The sequence below is a fragment of the Pterocles gutturalis genome, unplaced genomic scaffold, assembly GCF_000699245.1.
Source record: "Pterocles gutturalis isolate BGI_N339 unplaced genomic scaffold, ASM69924v1 scaffold17696, whole genome shotgun sequence".
Lineage (NCBI taxonomy): Eukaryota > Metazoa > Chordata > Aves > Pterocliformes > Pteroclidae > Pterocles > Pterocles gutturalis.
Genome location: NW_010100747.1, coordinates 2,717 through 20,216, shown reverse-complemented (window position 1 = coordinate 20,216; position 17,500 = coordinate 2,717). Strand labels below are relative to the sequence as shown.

At 42.4% G+C, this 17,500-nt stretch overlaps 1 protein-coding gene across 1 annotated transcript in view; it reads right to left on the bottom strand.

Annotated features, from left to right (window-relative positions):
- Positions 1 to 17,500, bottom strand: part of LOC104467277 (forkhead box protein P1-like) — a gene marked incomplete at its 5' end in the record, with an annotated part of 27,816 nt that overhangs the window by 7,896 nt on the left and 2,420 nt on the right. Inside the window, one exon of the mRNA XM_010081007.1 lies at positions 3,721 to 3,825. Within this exon, the coding sequence (XP_010079309.1) occupies positions 3,721 to 3,825 (105 nt within the window). The remainder of the gene's footprint in view (positions 1 to 3,720; positions 3,826 to 17,500) is intronic.

Sequence of the window (17,500 nt, the reverse complement as noted above, 5' to 3'; positions counted from 1 at the left end):
AGATGATTTCACTGCAGAACATTTTGACATGCAAATGATAGCAATTAATGCCTTTGAAACAATTTATGATTTCCGGCCTACTTCAACATGTATTAGCATATACCTGGTTTCTTTAATATACACTTTGTTTTTCCAAAACCACAAACATAGTTGCTGGAATTTCATGTGGAAGTGCTTAAGGGGTTGAAAGTTAACACCTTTGTGAGCGGAGCAGTCTCACAGTTGCTGCTAAACAAAAGCCTCTTTGTAGAAGCTTTCCCGAAATGTTTTCTTAACATGTTCCAAGTAGTTTTAGGCAGGCAACTAAAGTAAACAAGATGTTACCATGATAAAAACACTTGTGAAAACATTACAGAGTGCACTTAGTCGTTTCTTTCACATAAACTCCCCTTTCGTTTCATCAAAGTTAAATTCAGCTGAAGCAGATTACCAGCATCGCTGCAATATAGGATTGCAAGATGTCTCCAAAGGTCTGCATCCCTCTTTTAAAGAATATAGTTGATTTAAAAATGGTACAGCCGTGATTAAGCCGTGATAAACCACAATAAGATTTAAAAAATAAATGGAGGGCAATAAAACCCTACTCAACCTTCTCATTCATTTTTTTTGCCCTGGATGCCTGCATACCTTGCTGAATAACCTACCCTCCCCCCAGCAGGGATTTCCTGAACAACTTGTCGTATAAGTGCCATATATTTCTATCTGCAACGGTCTTTAAACACATGCAAATGAAATCAAGGATACAGTCAATTTTGAAGGAAAGTCGCTCTGTGCTACTAATTGCTCCTTTCGTGGCTGCCTGCGAGAGGGGCCCTGGTTAACATGCCAGACACGTGTGCACCCTCCAGCCCTCACCTTCCTTCCCGTGGCTCGGCAGAAGGCCGTCAGGTCAGAGCACGGAGACCGGACTTGTTTTTGTTTTTTAGGTTCAGGGAGTATTCTGGAGCAGGCAGGGTGCTACTGTTTCATTAGGCTTAGGAGCAGCCCCTGCTGCTATCCCTTAGCTCGAGCTGATACCGCATCACATGATAACCAATGGCTGATGGATTTAAAAAAAAAAAAAAAAAAACCAAATCAAAAAACAAAACACTAAAACTGCAACTTATTTCAAAAAGAAATAGGGAAATAGATGTGTACAATGGCCCGTGTATCTGCTGGTTCTGATAAGCATCCTCCTGTTGGCTGTGAGTGAAAGACAACTAGCATCGTTATTTGTACAGTATTTATCTTTGAAATCAAGGGCCCTGTGGTGTACCTCACCTTGGGAACAAACACTACAGAACGATCACAGAAGAGTGTCAAATCTCTGGTTTTGATTTACCAACAGTTATGATATTTCTTCCTCAGGAGGAAAAGAAATGAACCATGTTTTAGACCTGTGAGTCCTTTTTTCTCCCTTAACTGTAGAATAATTTTATTGGCATACAGGGCTTTCATTCCACACGTAACTTCTCTTTGCTTTTTCTAACGAGCCTTTTTACCAGGGTAAGTGAAATTAAGCAATGCTCAATTGATACACAGGCTGTATTTCACTTGGTAAACAAGAGCTTTTCTCTTGAGGGGACTGTCGAGCTTTACAGATTATACAAGTACCAGAAAGAAACTTCAAGCATCTACCTGTTATCTTTTCATTGAGTAATGAACTTTGATAAATGGCAATATAATTTAAGGACAGATGCTCCACAGGAGACTTGGAAGGCTACGGTATCATTTTATGAAGCACCGCTCACTTCCTAACAGTGTCAATACACTGCTCAGGGACATTCATTTCTGCATTCGTTCTGGGTTAAATATCCCTCTGAACAATAAGACTTTGTCTGGACACTGCAGAATCTGGGTAATGAGAAAATTTACAAGAGCCGATGGGTTTAAGGAAGTCACATTAAATATTTCTGTTAAAAGGTTTCAATGGGGGAAAAAAGAAGAAGAAGGAAAAAAAAAAAAGATTGACATTAAGTGAGTGATAAAAGAACCAGAATTGTTGGAGCTGGGAGCAGATGAAGCTGCTTCGGGTCCAAGCTGGTAATGGTTGTCAGGTTGTTCCTACCTGTTGACTGCCCTAAGTAGCTCCTCCAGGTGAACTGGTGGACTTGGTCTACTTAACTGAAACATGTCCAAAATACCATATAAAAATCAAGCCTGCCTCTACCTATGCTGTGTGACTTGAGGGCTGTATTTTTTATGCATGGCCACATCAAGCAGTCTGTAAGGAACCTTCCTGAAACCAACAGATCGGATCTGGAGCAGGGGACTAGCACAAGAAGCAAAGGTGGCACCATCTGACTTTATGTGACTACACACATTATTCTGATATCTAAGGCTACCACAGCACCTTTCCCTTACATTAACTGCAATAAAAATGAGAATTGTTTTAAAGGTCTAAATGCTATAGTATAGCGTATGAATATGAATGAGCTGGCAAGTATGGAGAGATTAGCATTTATTTCACTTAAGTGAACAACAGGATGAATTAAAAAGAAATGAGGCCACTGTTCATGGAAATTTATGACTAGCACCCTCTTATTTTGTAATCCTCTTGTAATGAGAACCTTCATTACTGTACCATTCCTTACTTGTAACATATGTTTATAGTAGGACCAGCACCGCTCCTACTGAATTCAGGAGGGTTTTTCCAGTGGAAGCAGAACTGGCTCACTTTGTTCTGAGAGCAAAGACCTATCTGTATCATCTAGCATCACCTAACAAGCAGCCTCTGCTTGCTGTTCCCCTTCCCTCCCGCTCATAAAAATCCATCAAACTGCCCCAAAAAGAACAGATACAGCTGAATGTTTGGGGATTAGATCTCCTTATCCATCCTGAAGAATCCCATGTATTTACGTGGACCTAACTTCATGAGGTCACCACTGTAAATGGGAACAGAATTTGTCCCTTTGTGCAGTTGAATCATAAACATTGCTTGTGCGGTTGGTCTTTTGTGATCTTACAACCAACTGGCCGTAGTACTTGAGAAAGGATCAGTGCCCAAACCTGGATGCACCCAAAGCATACCTGGTGATCTACCCAGACAGAAACTCTTTTGGGATGGGAACATTTTTTGCTCCAGTTTAGAGGGGTGAGGCTGATGGTTTAGCTGTGGAGCAGCCATGTGTAAGTTATTAGAACTCTGCCGGTCCTTCCCTGCATCAGGATGCACATACTACCACATACTAGTCCATAATGCACTGTTTATGCAACGCATAAAAACGTGTTCTTTGGCAGCAAGGAAAGGTCTGCAGCAAACTGCAGGGGCCCAATTAATATAATTATAGTTTATTTTTAGTAGTGTAGACTTTGTTCATTAGTTACTTATTTGACATAAATTAAATTTCACGTGATGTTCCGCAATTCTCTGTTCAATTATGGAGTTAATTTAAGACTAAATTTCTAAATTAAAGTGAAATCAAGGTTAAATCAAGGTTGTATTGTTTACATGATCAATACTGCAACTTAACAATTATTTAAATGAATAAAAAAAAAAGTCTGTGGAACTGCAAACACTATCTCATAGTAATACACTGAGCTAGACCATACTTTCCCCATGGGGCTAATTTACTATCCCCTGTTAAAACGTTCTTGAGCCTGATCCAAAAGCCACTGAAGTGAAAGGGAGCTCTCTGTTGACTTCAATGGGCTTTGCATCAGGCCCACGGTGAGTGACAGCACACAGAATTTCAGGGCATGCTTTTGGTACAATGCAAGTGCCAAAAAAACCATCCTTACTTTAGAAACGACTGGAAGTCTTCACATACTGCTTCACAGCCTGGCCATTTGCATACGCCGTGTCCGTAGAGGGGATGGCTGTGTGAGTGCTCCTCATGGGATAAACTGGGGAGAGAAAGAGAAAAGGGAAAAAGTGATGTAACTGAACGTACCGTGCCAATTCATCTTCACAACAACTCTTAAGCAAACAACAGATCCTGAAACATCCCTAACATCTCACGGTACCCACCTGACTCTGCCCATGGTTTTTCAAAACAGAATTAAATACCGTTTGCAGCGCGAAACATGTGTCACTCTTACTTAGCTATCCTCCTACATTTCATTCATTAATTAAAAGCTTTGTAAAGAATTTAAATTAACATGGACGGGGGAGAAATCATTTGACAGACCTGCTTCATATCCTGCTTGATATTTTGCTAAGAAATTTATGAACATTGCATATTTACAAGTCAACTTCATCAGGAAGAACACTCATCTCCATAGAGCAGTGTATGCTTCTAACACAATACAACCGGACCCAAGGCCTTCCTCACTGCAACAGAAAGAGGAAAAGCATCAAGTTTGCAGCCTTGGCTTTCCCACCGTCTTATTTATTTACCAAGTTGTTTTTTTTGTTTTGTTCTGTTTAGTTTTGGTTTTTTTTTTTCACCTCCATTTTGGGGTGTTTCTTTTTTTCCTCCTACAGGCTGTTTCTCTGCACAAGTACAGCCCCTTTATGGGCTACTAAAGAAGATTTGAGGTGTATTTTCAAATGCAAAATTCATCATAAAAAAAGGAACCACGTAATCAAAGGATTCCTCAGTCCGAGGAGTCAGTGGGGGCCATTAACCTTCCTAAGATTTGGCAGGAAAGTCACAGAGCTCTCTAACTACTGAAACCAGGGTTAAAGAAAAAAAATTCATATGAGCATGAAGGGGTTAATCCTTCAGCGGGATTCCAATCAATACGTAATGATTTGGCTGCACTGATCCAAGTCATGAGACGCTTTGATCCGGGCCATGTGGTGCTCAGGGAAATGTATCTGTTGCACTAACTGATGAACCATATTCTAAAATATCTTCTTTATTCAACTTCTGCATGGAAACTTCTTAAAGGAATTATTTTTGCAACAATTTCCATAACCCTAGATGACTTTAAAAATAAAATGTCAAAATAATATTGAAATCTCTATTTTATGCTCACACACACATCTATTTTTCATAGCAAATCTTTCTGCTACAGTATGCCTGCGCTGTATTATGAACTTCAAACATACACAAAGGATATGAACACATACCAGCATCTAGGTGTGGCTTTTATGACTTATTTTATCCTGGATTACAGGTAACGTTACCGATAAACACCTATTTTTTGTCTTTTTACTTTTATACACATGTGGAAATGCTGTTTATTCTTGTTCTGGAATATTATCTGCCTGCATACTATAACAAAATTCTGTTCTTGTATTATTTCTGATGCGCTGGATAGCAAGATCCCACAGAACACCCCGCTGAGGTGTTATCCCAAATGCAAAGAAGTTGCAAGACAAATTCTTGCCCAGGTTCTGCCACTTTTGACTTTAGGTCCGGTGAGAATATAAAGATAATTTAAGGTGTTTTTAAAAATTATTTTAAAATTAAAAAAAAAAAAAAAGGTACAGATCTGACTGGAAAAGGTATTACAAGTTGTACAAGATTAATTATTTCATTAAAAGCTTATTTTTGGCTGTTTACAAATAGTTCTTCAAGCATAAGTACATATATGTGCAAGGTAATTTCCTAAAAAAAAAGTAGGTGAAGAGACTTACAAAGGCTTTTTCTATAAAGGAATATTACACTGGTTTAACTTAATCAGTTTTTTAAAATGTGCAAGTGGGGAGAAGCTCTATCAGTTAAGTTTTTAAAAGAACAAAGGGATTGATGAATTCCTTGCAAGGAAATTAGAAAAATGCTACAGCACACGTTTCCTCAGCTGAGAAAGAGGGAGGATGGCGGAAGGAACACCGTCCACCCAAGCCAGACAGGCATATGGTCAAACGCCCTCCATGCACATCAGAAAAGAATAATTCTGAAAATAATGGGTTTTATCATCTGCTTCCACACCTGAACACAGCGAAGGGTGAGAAAGTAGGCTTTCATGTTAACACTCCATTAAAGTCCACGAAGACTACACATGAGAGTTACGATTTCAGTGTGTTTGGCAGAACCCAAAAAGAAATCCAGCTTATTAATTTACACACCGTACACCAGGATGACTGCAGAAACCTCATGTGACGCCAAGTAAGGAGTCAGTCCCCTGTGGGTTTTAAGCACTGTAAATCTCATTATAATATCAACAGGAGTCACATGGCTTAAACCCCCAGCAGGGTTTTTTAAAGTTTCTCTGCAAGAGCCTAAAGGCCATGGCCAAGTCAACGGAAAGAGCCCTACCGAGATTTGTATTTATTTTTTAAATCCAAGTGCAAATCTCTCTTCTTTCCAGGGAACTTGCACAAGACAAGACAAACTATGTAGGACACGATACCCTGGTATTGTGTCCAAAGAAAATGACTGAATGACCGAGAGAGCATCAAACTGTAACTGATGCTCAGGATGTCCAAGCCTGGCGCTGTCAATAACCACAGATCCACGCTGACTGTAAGTGGGAACTTAAAAGGTCATTTTGCTAACACGATGCTGAGCGTAACATACTTAACACCTACGTATAGCTTCCACTGCCATTCGACAGAGCAGAGCAACTACTTCAATTTACCAAAAATACACTTCAAAAAAGAAAAAACCCTCAGTATCGAAAGAGAAAAGCAGGCACCCTCCGCAGGCAGCGTGCCTTTCCGAAGGCAGCTACTCCCATCCCGCCCGGGGGGGTTTCAGCGGTGCCTTTCGCTGACCTTTCTGTGTCAGTCTCAGATTACTGCTATTTTATCCATCCCACTTTTGAAGATATTCTAGATTGCCACTTGTTCCCTGACAGAGCCTTAAGAAGCACCTCGAAACAAAACAAAGAGGGGGTTTATACAGGAGCGGATGGAACGCACAAAGGATACAGCCCGTGGAAATGAATGGAGAACTCTGTTCAACTGATCCAAGTACTCACTTTGTTTGAGGAAACAGAGGTGGAAAATTAAGATTTTAATCCAACATATAAACAAATGTGCACAATGCAAACCCATAATCTTAAATTCTTCAATTATATTTTGTCTGTATAGAAGCACAGTTTCTGTAATCTGGATGCATCCTTGGTCTCGCTGCCGCAGACAGACTTTCAGAAGATCTGAGCATTGGCAAGCAGAAGCAACTTTTAGGTCTGTTTGATTTCTAATGACACATTAGAGTAGGTGTTTGTTTCTGTCACCCTCTCCTTCCCAGGAACACATATTCGTGGTCGGGTACTGGTGATGCAACACTAGTTAGTGGAAGTGATTTTATAACAAGACATAATTTTCAAAGAAGTGAAGGAATAAATGATGTAAAAAACAAGATGATGTGGGTTTGCTTTCTCCTTGTAAGGTATTTGCATACAAAATACTTACTAGAATTATTTCCAAATAATGCAATAGTGCACCGTTATTACATTGAAATACAGTAAATACCCCTCTGGGAAGTAAAATGTCTTGCGTAAGTCAGCTTATTCATGATATACGACAGAGTAACGACATCCATGTGGGAAGCTGAAAACTGTGCAAGTGTCCGCTTATTTTCTGCTGCCTCCAGCCCAGTTTCCAGTAAGGAGGGGAGGGGAGAGAGCCAGGCACTTCCACAGCTCCTCTGTGCTTTCTGGATAGAGAAAAGGAGTTTTTACCCCTTGCTTCTTCGACCTACGATGCTTTGTAAGCCCAAGGATCTCCAGAGGGTCTGGAAGTAAATTCACCACCTGCTCTGCCAGGGCTGGCTGTCACAGCTGGTACTTGCATGGCCCTGCTCTCCCAGACCACTTCAGCCACTTTGGGACTACATCCTCTGTGCTACAGCATCACTGAGGAATCATACTCTGGGACACAAAACCAGGGGAGATGGAGAAACCATGGATGGAGAGTAAAAATGACAGTGTACCCGAAAGATAGCCAGGAGCATACTGGGTACCAGGGAAAGTAGTGTCCAAAGCACTGGCATGAAAGCTCCCTGTGCTGTATGGTTTAACACATACTTACTAACTGTGCGGAACTGGGTACCATGCTTGTACACACTGGCAAAAAAGTCATGGGTGGATATAAAAACCAGCTAAGCAGAAGCCTCAGTAATAGTACTTCTGCAACACAGGACTGTATTTTAAACATTCATGATGCTGACACACTTCATATTCCACTCTCTCTCTCTCCCACATCTGCTTGGGCCAACGATCTTTGCCAAAACACGAGGGGAAGTCAGTGATGTCGAGAAGCATCCTTGATTTTCTATTACAGTTATGAAGCATCTGCTCACGTTCTAACGGTGCGGAGAACACGCCTGAGCCACCTGCACTCTGAAAAATCAATACCACGTCTCCCGCGTTCCCCTTGGAAGGGGTTTGAGCACAGCACCCACAGGAACTGCAGAATTGCCTTTTTTTTTTTTTTTAAGTTTCAGTTTATTTCTCAGGGGCAATGGGAAGCAACCTCATCTTTGCCAGCTGCCATGAAACCAAGGTCTCTGTACAGTCCAGGCAGGAGCACAGGGCTCAGTCTCACACCACACTTGCCCTCGGTCTGATGTGGGTGGCACAGCCATCGAGGAAAAACGCCACATTTTCAGTCCTGTACAGGAGGAGGAGAGACAACTGGGAACCAACATGGGTCTCCCATATTTGCGACTGCCCAGTGAGCTCTAAAGCTCATTGAAAGGCATCGACGGAATAAAGTTGGTGAAAATGTTACAATGCTCTGAGTTAGAAACACTTGCTGTATTTGATTTAAAATCAAAACAGAAGCAGTAATGATTAAACCCTTGTACCAACTGTACTCAAATGCAAGTTCCTGCCTTCATGACAAAATCAATTGAATAAAGATGTGTTTTGCAGTGAAGTTGGACTGGAGCAAATCCCTCTGAATTCTTACTAAGGTGCCTTAGCACCCCTTTCCTCTCTAAACTATGAATTTAAAAAAAAAAAAATCATGAAATGGACTACTTCTAGATATTCATACTTCTGTGCCAGCCTCAGTAACTTCCCAGAAAGCAGGTATTTGACCGGAACAGAATTATCTGAGCAGGGTAAATGCCTCTTCACCGCTGGATGAAGCTTAGCAGAGGGTTGTGGGTCTTCGGGAGAGGTGGCATTTGAAGTGTGCGACCAGTGGCAGCTCTTCCTAGACCTGGCTTGCATATTTTCTTATACTTTTTAAAGCTGTGTTTCTCCCCTTCTTCATTACTTTAGTCCACATCCAGAACTAGGACTAGAAGCAGCTCCTGTTTTACATCAAACCCTATTGGAAGTAACAGGAGTAGTATATTACATTTTAAATGACTACACCAATTTAAGACAAATCAGGTTAAAACTGCAGCCTACAAGCAAGTCTTCTAATCCGTATGCACTAACTTGTATACTCATGTAGGAAAAAAAAATCCAAAGCCATAGCATCGCTGTTGTAACACAAGGCCACTAACGCACCCCAAATCACTGGCCCCCATCCTTACACTTCTTGTGCCACCATTTTTTGCAAGGAAAGTGCTGAAGCATTTGCAGGAAGACTAAGGCAAAATCTGTCTAATGTTCTCCTCTATCCCCATCCCCACAGCAAAGAGCATAACCAGACTGAATAATTATACCATCATCTTCTGGTTTTGATCTAGGAACTGATGGTTTGGATTATTAATCACCATTCTGACCCTCCAGCACTCTCAAAGCGCTACACACTTCTTCCAGTGACACTCCCTCTTCCAACCCTGCAACAGAACCGCCACGGGGCCCGACGGCCACTGCCCCACATCCCTTCCTTGGAGGAATTCAACGGGTTTCTAGACCAGTTAAAAGAAATGCCCATTGAAAAAAAAAAAAAAAACCAGTATTGAATCCATCACTTATTGCAGGTGGAATTTCCATCCCTGCGCTTGAGTTAACGAGTTTTTCTACTATTTAAAACTCGTATTTTTTATTTCAACCTTGTGCCTAGGTACTGCAGTGAAAAGTACATCAAATATACCCAGACACACATGATTTGAAACGCTGGATTTTAAATTCCAGCACTGCTAACTAATGAGAACAATTTTTTCCCCTCTTCTTCTTTGTAGCATCACTTCATGTACTCACATACCATAATCACATCCTCCTAGAGCCTCTATTTTTACAGGGTGTAGATCTTTAATTCCCTTTAATCTGTCTTCATAACCTATTCCTTCCAACTCCTTTATCATCCCTAGCTGCTCTCCTCTGTATTTGCTCCTGCTCCTCTTTATCCTTTCTGCAAGAGACTGGCCAATTGTACATCACACTATCAAGGTGGTTTAACTGGTTCTGCATAAAGTAGAACGGGGAAAAGAGAAGGACTCGGCTGCAACACGCATGTTTATGCCTCCCGTGACTGCATTTACCTTTTTAACTAAGACACAGCACAGAGTGTCCCACCTTAATTTCCCAACCCTGATTATGCCTCAGCCGTTTCCCACACAACCGATGCTGAGCAGCTGACGTGTCATGTCAAACCGGCAGTTTGGAATTTTTATTTCCTAGCTGGGCTACTTTCTACTTATCCCTGCTAAATCTCATTTTATTCCTCTCTGAACAGCCTCCTAATTTATTCAGATGAAAACGGACTGACTCAGTATCTTAGTTTAATTAGGAAAAAAATGTGATCATACCACTTTCTTGAGTTTGGGGGTTGTTTTTTGAGTTTTGTTGTTGTGTTTTTTTGGTGGTTTTTTTTTTTTTTTAATTTAACTGACTTTCAGCACAGCAGTCCCATCCCTTACACACCCAATTCGTATGACAGACGGAGATGGCTATGGCAAGGCTTTGGCCCCGATTCAGCAGCGCTTTTAAGAACATGCGCAAGTTTAAAAACACAGGATTAGACCTTGGACTTCAGAGAGACTAAGGTGTAAAATTACAAATGTACATACATACTTTGTAAAAAGATACTGTTTGCCAACCTTATTTTACTGTAATTTATATGCTGTTGTTACATTTAAATTTATAGCAAAAGAAAACACCGAGAAACAAAATCTATTCTTGTTTAACTAAATGATATTGTCACATTTAGAGCTGAGGCAAGTCTTTCACCCTTATATAAACAGGCAATACGTCAACAAATATGATTAGCACGGATTATTCACGTCAGTATTTTTCACCCCCGTCCCACAGGCACAACAAAACCCGTGCAGAAGGTGACTGTCACATCACATAGAGCCCGGCAGCTCGCTGGGCGAGCCCTCACCCACCGCACACCCCTGCGGCAGCTGGGGAAGTGCCCTTTGGGAAAATGTTTATCAAAAAATAATTAAGATAAATCACGACTCCAAGGGAGAAATACAGTTAAAGCATTGAATTGTCTCTGCCACATGCTTTCCCTCCAAAGAATGCTACTTTAAAAAGCATTAAAATCAAGAGGACACAAGCCTGCTTCCCCAGGGAAGCGTGCTGAATCACACAGGTAGTGTAAATAGCATATGCTGCTGCAGGTGCCAGGCAAGTCTATTTGTTTGTGTTTACTAAAAGGCATAACAAATAGTCACACTAAAACAGAACAACATTTGGCATTGCAATGATAGATACCAGAACAGCCATAAATCATGTTCACTTGTTTATACTCGAACCGCTGTGCACTGCCAACACGTCAGCCCCACTTTTTTTCAGAGAGCCCCTTTGCTGGGATTTGTTCCTTTCAGGGGCAGCCAAGAGCTCCTGGCTGGGCAGCATCATGATGCACAGGATCGAGGGGCTCAGCATCCTCTCTGAGTACAGCACACCCAAGAAAAACTACGCAACACTGCAAAAAAAAGGAAAAAAGAAAAAAAAAAAAGAGGAAAAAAAAAAAGCAGTAGTAAAAAAAACCCCCACACTTGCGTGACATACATGGCCAGCTAACATCGTTTACAGTTTTGCAACTTCTGAGTTAATTCGCAGTATAAACAACTAGGAAAATGTTTCTTCCGAGCAAGACTTCCTGTAAACTGTTCATTAGAGCGGCGCTGGGCGCGGGGCTGGTGCACCTGCTGATTAACCATGCGCTCCAAGAATAAACAACAACCCCAGCCAGCGAGACTGTTCTGGAATTTGCTCAGAGATGATTTTTTTTTTTCCTCCCCATGTTATAAATTGGATTCTACAATAAAACAAACAGCAGAACATAGGTTGCCGAGAGTTAAAAATCTCCTTTTTACACTACATTGACCACAGCACCCACAGGCACAGCTACAATGCCTTTCTATGAATGGGACAGATTGCCATATGGATGCAGACACTGAACAAGCTGTACAACTCCTGGCGACAAGTGCCTAGGGGACTGTCCTATATTAGCACCACCTGTGCTGTGGAAATTGTGCTCTGTGGATGAAATGGTATTTAAGGGTCCATCACAATGTTGTTTTTGAGTACACACACAAAAAAAGGAAAATCGCAGTTAAAAAGAATTCTCTGGCTAGTGGGATTTGTTGCTCAGCTCCCGAGACTGTTTCCCAAAGGAATAGTTCATCATCTTTATTCACGCAGCCCAAAATGACAAGCTGCAACACATATTAGCAGTTTCCCTGCCTAGGCTTACACCATCATTTTAATGAGAAGAATACACCTTATAATATACACATATCTTTCCTGATCACACAGAAGAAATTACAGCCCTCCCAGCTTAAAAACACCAGCTACATGGAAAAACACCCCCGGCATCACACAAACCTTGCTCCAGCAGCAAGCAGTGCAATAGAAATTTTCCTTGGGTTCCTTCCCCGACCCCTCAATGTGCAGCAGGTAGAGCCACAGATCCCGATTACCGAATTTCCATGTGCATCTCACTACTTTAAAAATATAACCCTGTCTGACTGACAAAAACAGAGCCCTAGATTAGTACAAGATGTCGAGGGAGGTGGGGGGGGAAGGAAAAGAGATTTGAGCAGTACCTAGACGCTCTACGGAAAGAGATTTCCCCCTCTCCAAACTGCAAGAAAAAAAGGATGCCAAGAAAAAGAAAAGTAAAATAAATTGAATTAAAGAAAAACAGTTGTAAAGTGAACATTACAACCTGGGAAAAATGATGTCATTTTATTGAGAAACTCATTTTTTTCCATTAAGCCATAGTGAAACGGATAAAGTTTATTCAGCTTAATGGTGGAGTTTTACTTTAAATGCTACTCAATATCTTAGCAGTACGATATAACATGATATAACAGCTGTCATACTAACTGCTCGATTTTTATTGAACAGCAGAGAAAATAGTCACACAAAAATCACCTAACTTCTCCTCTAGTTTTATAGCATTTTCAAGGGTGTTTCTTTCCCACTCTCGGGCTGTGATATGCATGATAAAAAAAATAACCCAGCTCTTCATTAGCTCCCTGCTCAGCTCCTTAGGATAGTCAGATCTCCTGAGCAAACGCTGAGGAAAGACAACTTGCACACAGGAGGAAATAAAAAGAAACAGGAATCCATGGTGCAGTAAAAGAAAAACAGGTCCCTTTTTAAGACTGCTACATAAACACCTCTAATAAAAGAAGAGGACAGATTTTCATTGGACTCTAAGTATTTAGACAGGAATGTTTTAGTAAAAGTTTAACTGCAAAGTGCATGCAATTAACAGAAAGCCATCAGCTATCACTCTGGTATGTAAAAATAGCATTAAGCTGTATTAAATGCACGTGTAAGTATCTCAGTTGCAAGAAAAGGGAGGAGATATGCAAAGTGCTCCGATATCAAACAATGATCTGTTGGCCAGATGGAGGAATAAAACAATACATATGCTAAAATTTGGAAAAGTTCTGTTAGGCGTCTGCCAAGGCTCACCCAATCTATTTTAAGTGCTTTTTGATACATTAGCTTAGTGTTTGGAGTTGTACAACTGATGGTTATTACACGAGACCAGAAAGCCGTGAAGCGTTGGCGTGCAGGAGCTCCCTGACGCCGGGGCAGCTTCCCGAGGACGGCGAAGCACCAAGCACAGCGCCCATATCCAGCAAAGGGCCACACCAAGTCATCACAGACTGTCTACCTTTGCATCTTTTGTAGGAAAATACAAATAAAATAAACTAGGAATAATTTTCCACGGTTTAGCAAAAGAATTCTTTGAAAAGCACAGTTTCATTGAAGAGCTCCTGGGCAGGCTGAGGAGCAAGCGGCATCGTACAACTCATGTAGCAGAACGTTTCAGAAAAACATGAGTGTCATGGCAGACGGTAGGTGCGGGCAACGCAAAGGACACCACACGCCCCAATTGGAAAAGCACTAACAATAAAACCCGCCTGATAAGGCTTAAAAACTCAAGATTAGCAAACTCCAGGTCTGAGTCACGGATGGTATTTTATCAAAGCTGATTACACGGAGTGACTCAGACAGGGAGAGCACATAGGAACTGGTGGTGATTTCCTTGGCAGGGGATGCTTTGGGTTGTACCTGCACATAGCAAAGGAGACAGCTGGGCCAGCGCTCTGCCAGCACCCCCGTACTAGGTGCAACGAGAAGAAATCACAGCAGCCACACAGAGAGCAGGATGATTTATTGGATACGCCTCTGGGCATCCAGGCTCAGATCACAGCAGCCACACAGAGAGCAGGATGGTTTATTGGATACGCCGCTGGGCATCCAGGCTCGGTTCAAGTCTCCAGCTCCAGCCCAGCTTTGCAGCGAGGAAGCTGCACGGAGGCACCGGAGCTGCTCAGACCGTGGGTAACAACATAAGGATCGTGATGGGGTTTCTGCGCATGGAGAACACCTCTTGGGAGGAAAGGCTCCAGGAACAGCCGTTTCTTAAGGGGAATGGATTTGAGGTAATGACATCTAACAAACCTCTGCTGAGGGTAAAGTATAACGAGTTAACACCAACGGCACGGAGCCACTGAGAGGAGGCGACAGGGATGAGCAGATTTGATGCTGGCACCAGTGCAGAACGAATGGCAGGGATGAGGCGGAGAGGCAGGCCAAGGGAGGATCAGGCCCCGGGAGCATATGGACTGCAGGCTGAACTCTTCCATCCCGAGCGTTAATAATGGACCGAAATCTGTAATTCTTAATCGTGCTGAATCCTAACGCCCTCGTCTAAGGGCCTTGGGATTTTGATAGAGGATCAGCTGGCACGGAAGATAACAACAGTCAAACACAATGCATGGAGCCTAACCAGTAGATCGACGGGCTGCCACGGCACTCCTCTCACTTCCCTTCCGAGCCTTCTCCAGACTCCTTCCTCCTGTGATGCTGGCAAGAAAAAGTCATTTAAAAATCCCCTTGTTTATCCCAACTTTCTTCCTATGACACGGCTGCTTGCTTATGTGAACGGGTAAGACTCGAGCATGGTTGGAAAGGATACAAGGACACTAGGGGACAAACACAGGATTGCTGGCGGATGGAGAAAGGTATCTTGGACACACAGCCTTAACCTCCAACTCTTCACTTTATCCCCAGACCTTCACTAACTCACTTGTTTCCGCACAGCCTCCACCACCCTGTCGCTGCTGCCGTCGATACTGAACGGTGCCAGGGGATGGGACCAGCACCCAGGTGCCCACAACACTCCACAGCACCCCCAGACCTCCCAGTTCAAGCCCAAGCTGGAATATTTCCAAGCACACAGGTTTTGGGATGCCCGCTGCTCACCAGGTTATGAAGTTAGCAGTCACCGAAAGTGACCAGGCATCCACTCACTTTGTTTTGCTGTTTTTCTTAAAGAAAATAATCAGCCTTTCCCCAAAGAAGATGCAGTGGAACAAGATGGAAAGTGGGTACTGTCCTTGACGTTTCTAAGCACAGCAGATGGACTGAACTGGCTCCGGTTATTTATTTATTTACTTGTGTAGAGAAAATGCTTGTTACTGATGAAACCCAAATGCTGATAAGATGATGAGAGGTTTGCATGCTGGTTGATGGTCTCACTTTCGTTTATCCTGAGTGAATACAAGTATCTATAACTAAGTATTTCCCTTAGGGTACTGATGACTGAGGTATGTTTATTGCATTGAGTGAATTTATATATATAATCAGCACAATAAACATTATTAAATTGTCTGAGTAAAATCAAAGCATGAAACACACAGTCAGTGCTGAATTCTAATGATGCTGAATGCCCATGATTGCATGGGGAAAGGATCTTAACAAGCCTTGATTTGAGCTTTGGCATCCGCCTCACAAATCACACGAAATGTTCTCTCTTTAATAGTGCTGAATATTGATAAATGTCTCTGCACGGCACAACAGGGAAGTTGGTCTCTATTGGCAATCTTTACCAAAGTGTGTTTTTTCCTTCTCTACACTCAAGGGTTTACCCTGAATGATTTAATTATAATTTTCCTTGTGTAAGACAAATTAAAGAGGAGAGTAGGAGTGTCATGCCAAAGCAGATTATTTATCTCCTTAACAGATTGCTGTGCACCAAACCCCAGAGCTGCTGCTGCTGCTGCTACTTGCAGAAACTGGGCGAAATGTGGGACAAAAGCATAGATGCAATATACATTTAAAGCCCAAATGAATGAAAGCATTAACCCATTATTTATAGCTGGAATTGTTTCATTCCTGTGAAAGCCATACACACAGAACACGCAGAAACCAAGAGCAGCCCCCATGATGCCTCTTGCTTTTGAACATATTTTTGCTTTTCAGACATCCTCGGGTGACTCTGGCCACCCACCTGCCTCTTACTTTTTTGCCATAGAGGAGAACTCTTGTTGTCACTTGGCCCCGCAGTGGCCAGTGTCACCAGTGACACCAGAGCTGTGTCCCCACAGCCTGCACAGGACTAAAGCTCCGCTGTGCGTAACTGTGAGGCTGGGCCCATGGTACAGCAATGCGTGGGCATGTTGAGCAGCCAATGACTATTTCTTCTACTATTTTAAACCCCTTGTTTGTAACCAAAATGTGTTTTTACCCAAGACGTTCAGCAGAGCTGCTGCTTGCCCGATGATTTTTCTGCAGGTGCCTCCTGCCTCGCAGGTCTCGAGCAGCCTCGCAACCTGACCTGTGGGAGCAGGAACCCCGTAAAACACAGCCTGAACTATCCCAGTGACATGTGCCAGAGATGACAGCGATGATAGTAACTCCCACATAACCAACTTGCCTCATGCAGTGCACTCCTTCTCAAAAGCCCAGGAGGGATGGGGGGAAACAGCTTTACAGCACACCCTAAAAGTTAATGTTACCTGTATATGATTATTTATTGCTGCTGGGCAGTCGTTATGATGTGGCTGTGGTTAACTGTTAGGACACTTACAGCTTTTACTATGTGCTTTTTATTGTTGTTTAAATCTAAATAAATAGCTCTTGGTTGTATCAGACCAAAGCCAACAGCCAGTTGGACAGAAGATGCAGGAACGAGAGGGGGGAAGCCACAACCCAAAACCCTACCCTGGCCAGCCCAAGCGGAGAGCTTGTGTGATGGGAAGGGCTGATATCTCCCTTGTGAGCCCTTCTGACAGCCCCATCTGACCCAAGCTCAGGCTGGGGACCATCTCCACGAGTTCCCTTGTATTTGCAAGCGCAGTTGTTGTGCTGAACCAGCCGGGTACAAGAGCAGACATGGATTTCATTGTAAGTCTAGCGAACTCGTGCTCCAACCAGACCTATGATTTTTTTCTAGTCTTAACCTTTGCAATCAAAAAAATTACCAAAACCCTGCTCGTGCCTGTGCTCTCTCTTTTGTAAGTATGCAAAAATTTCACCTTCTGTGGGCTTTCAAATATACAACTGACAGCAGAGCACAGCC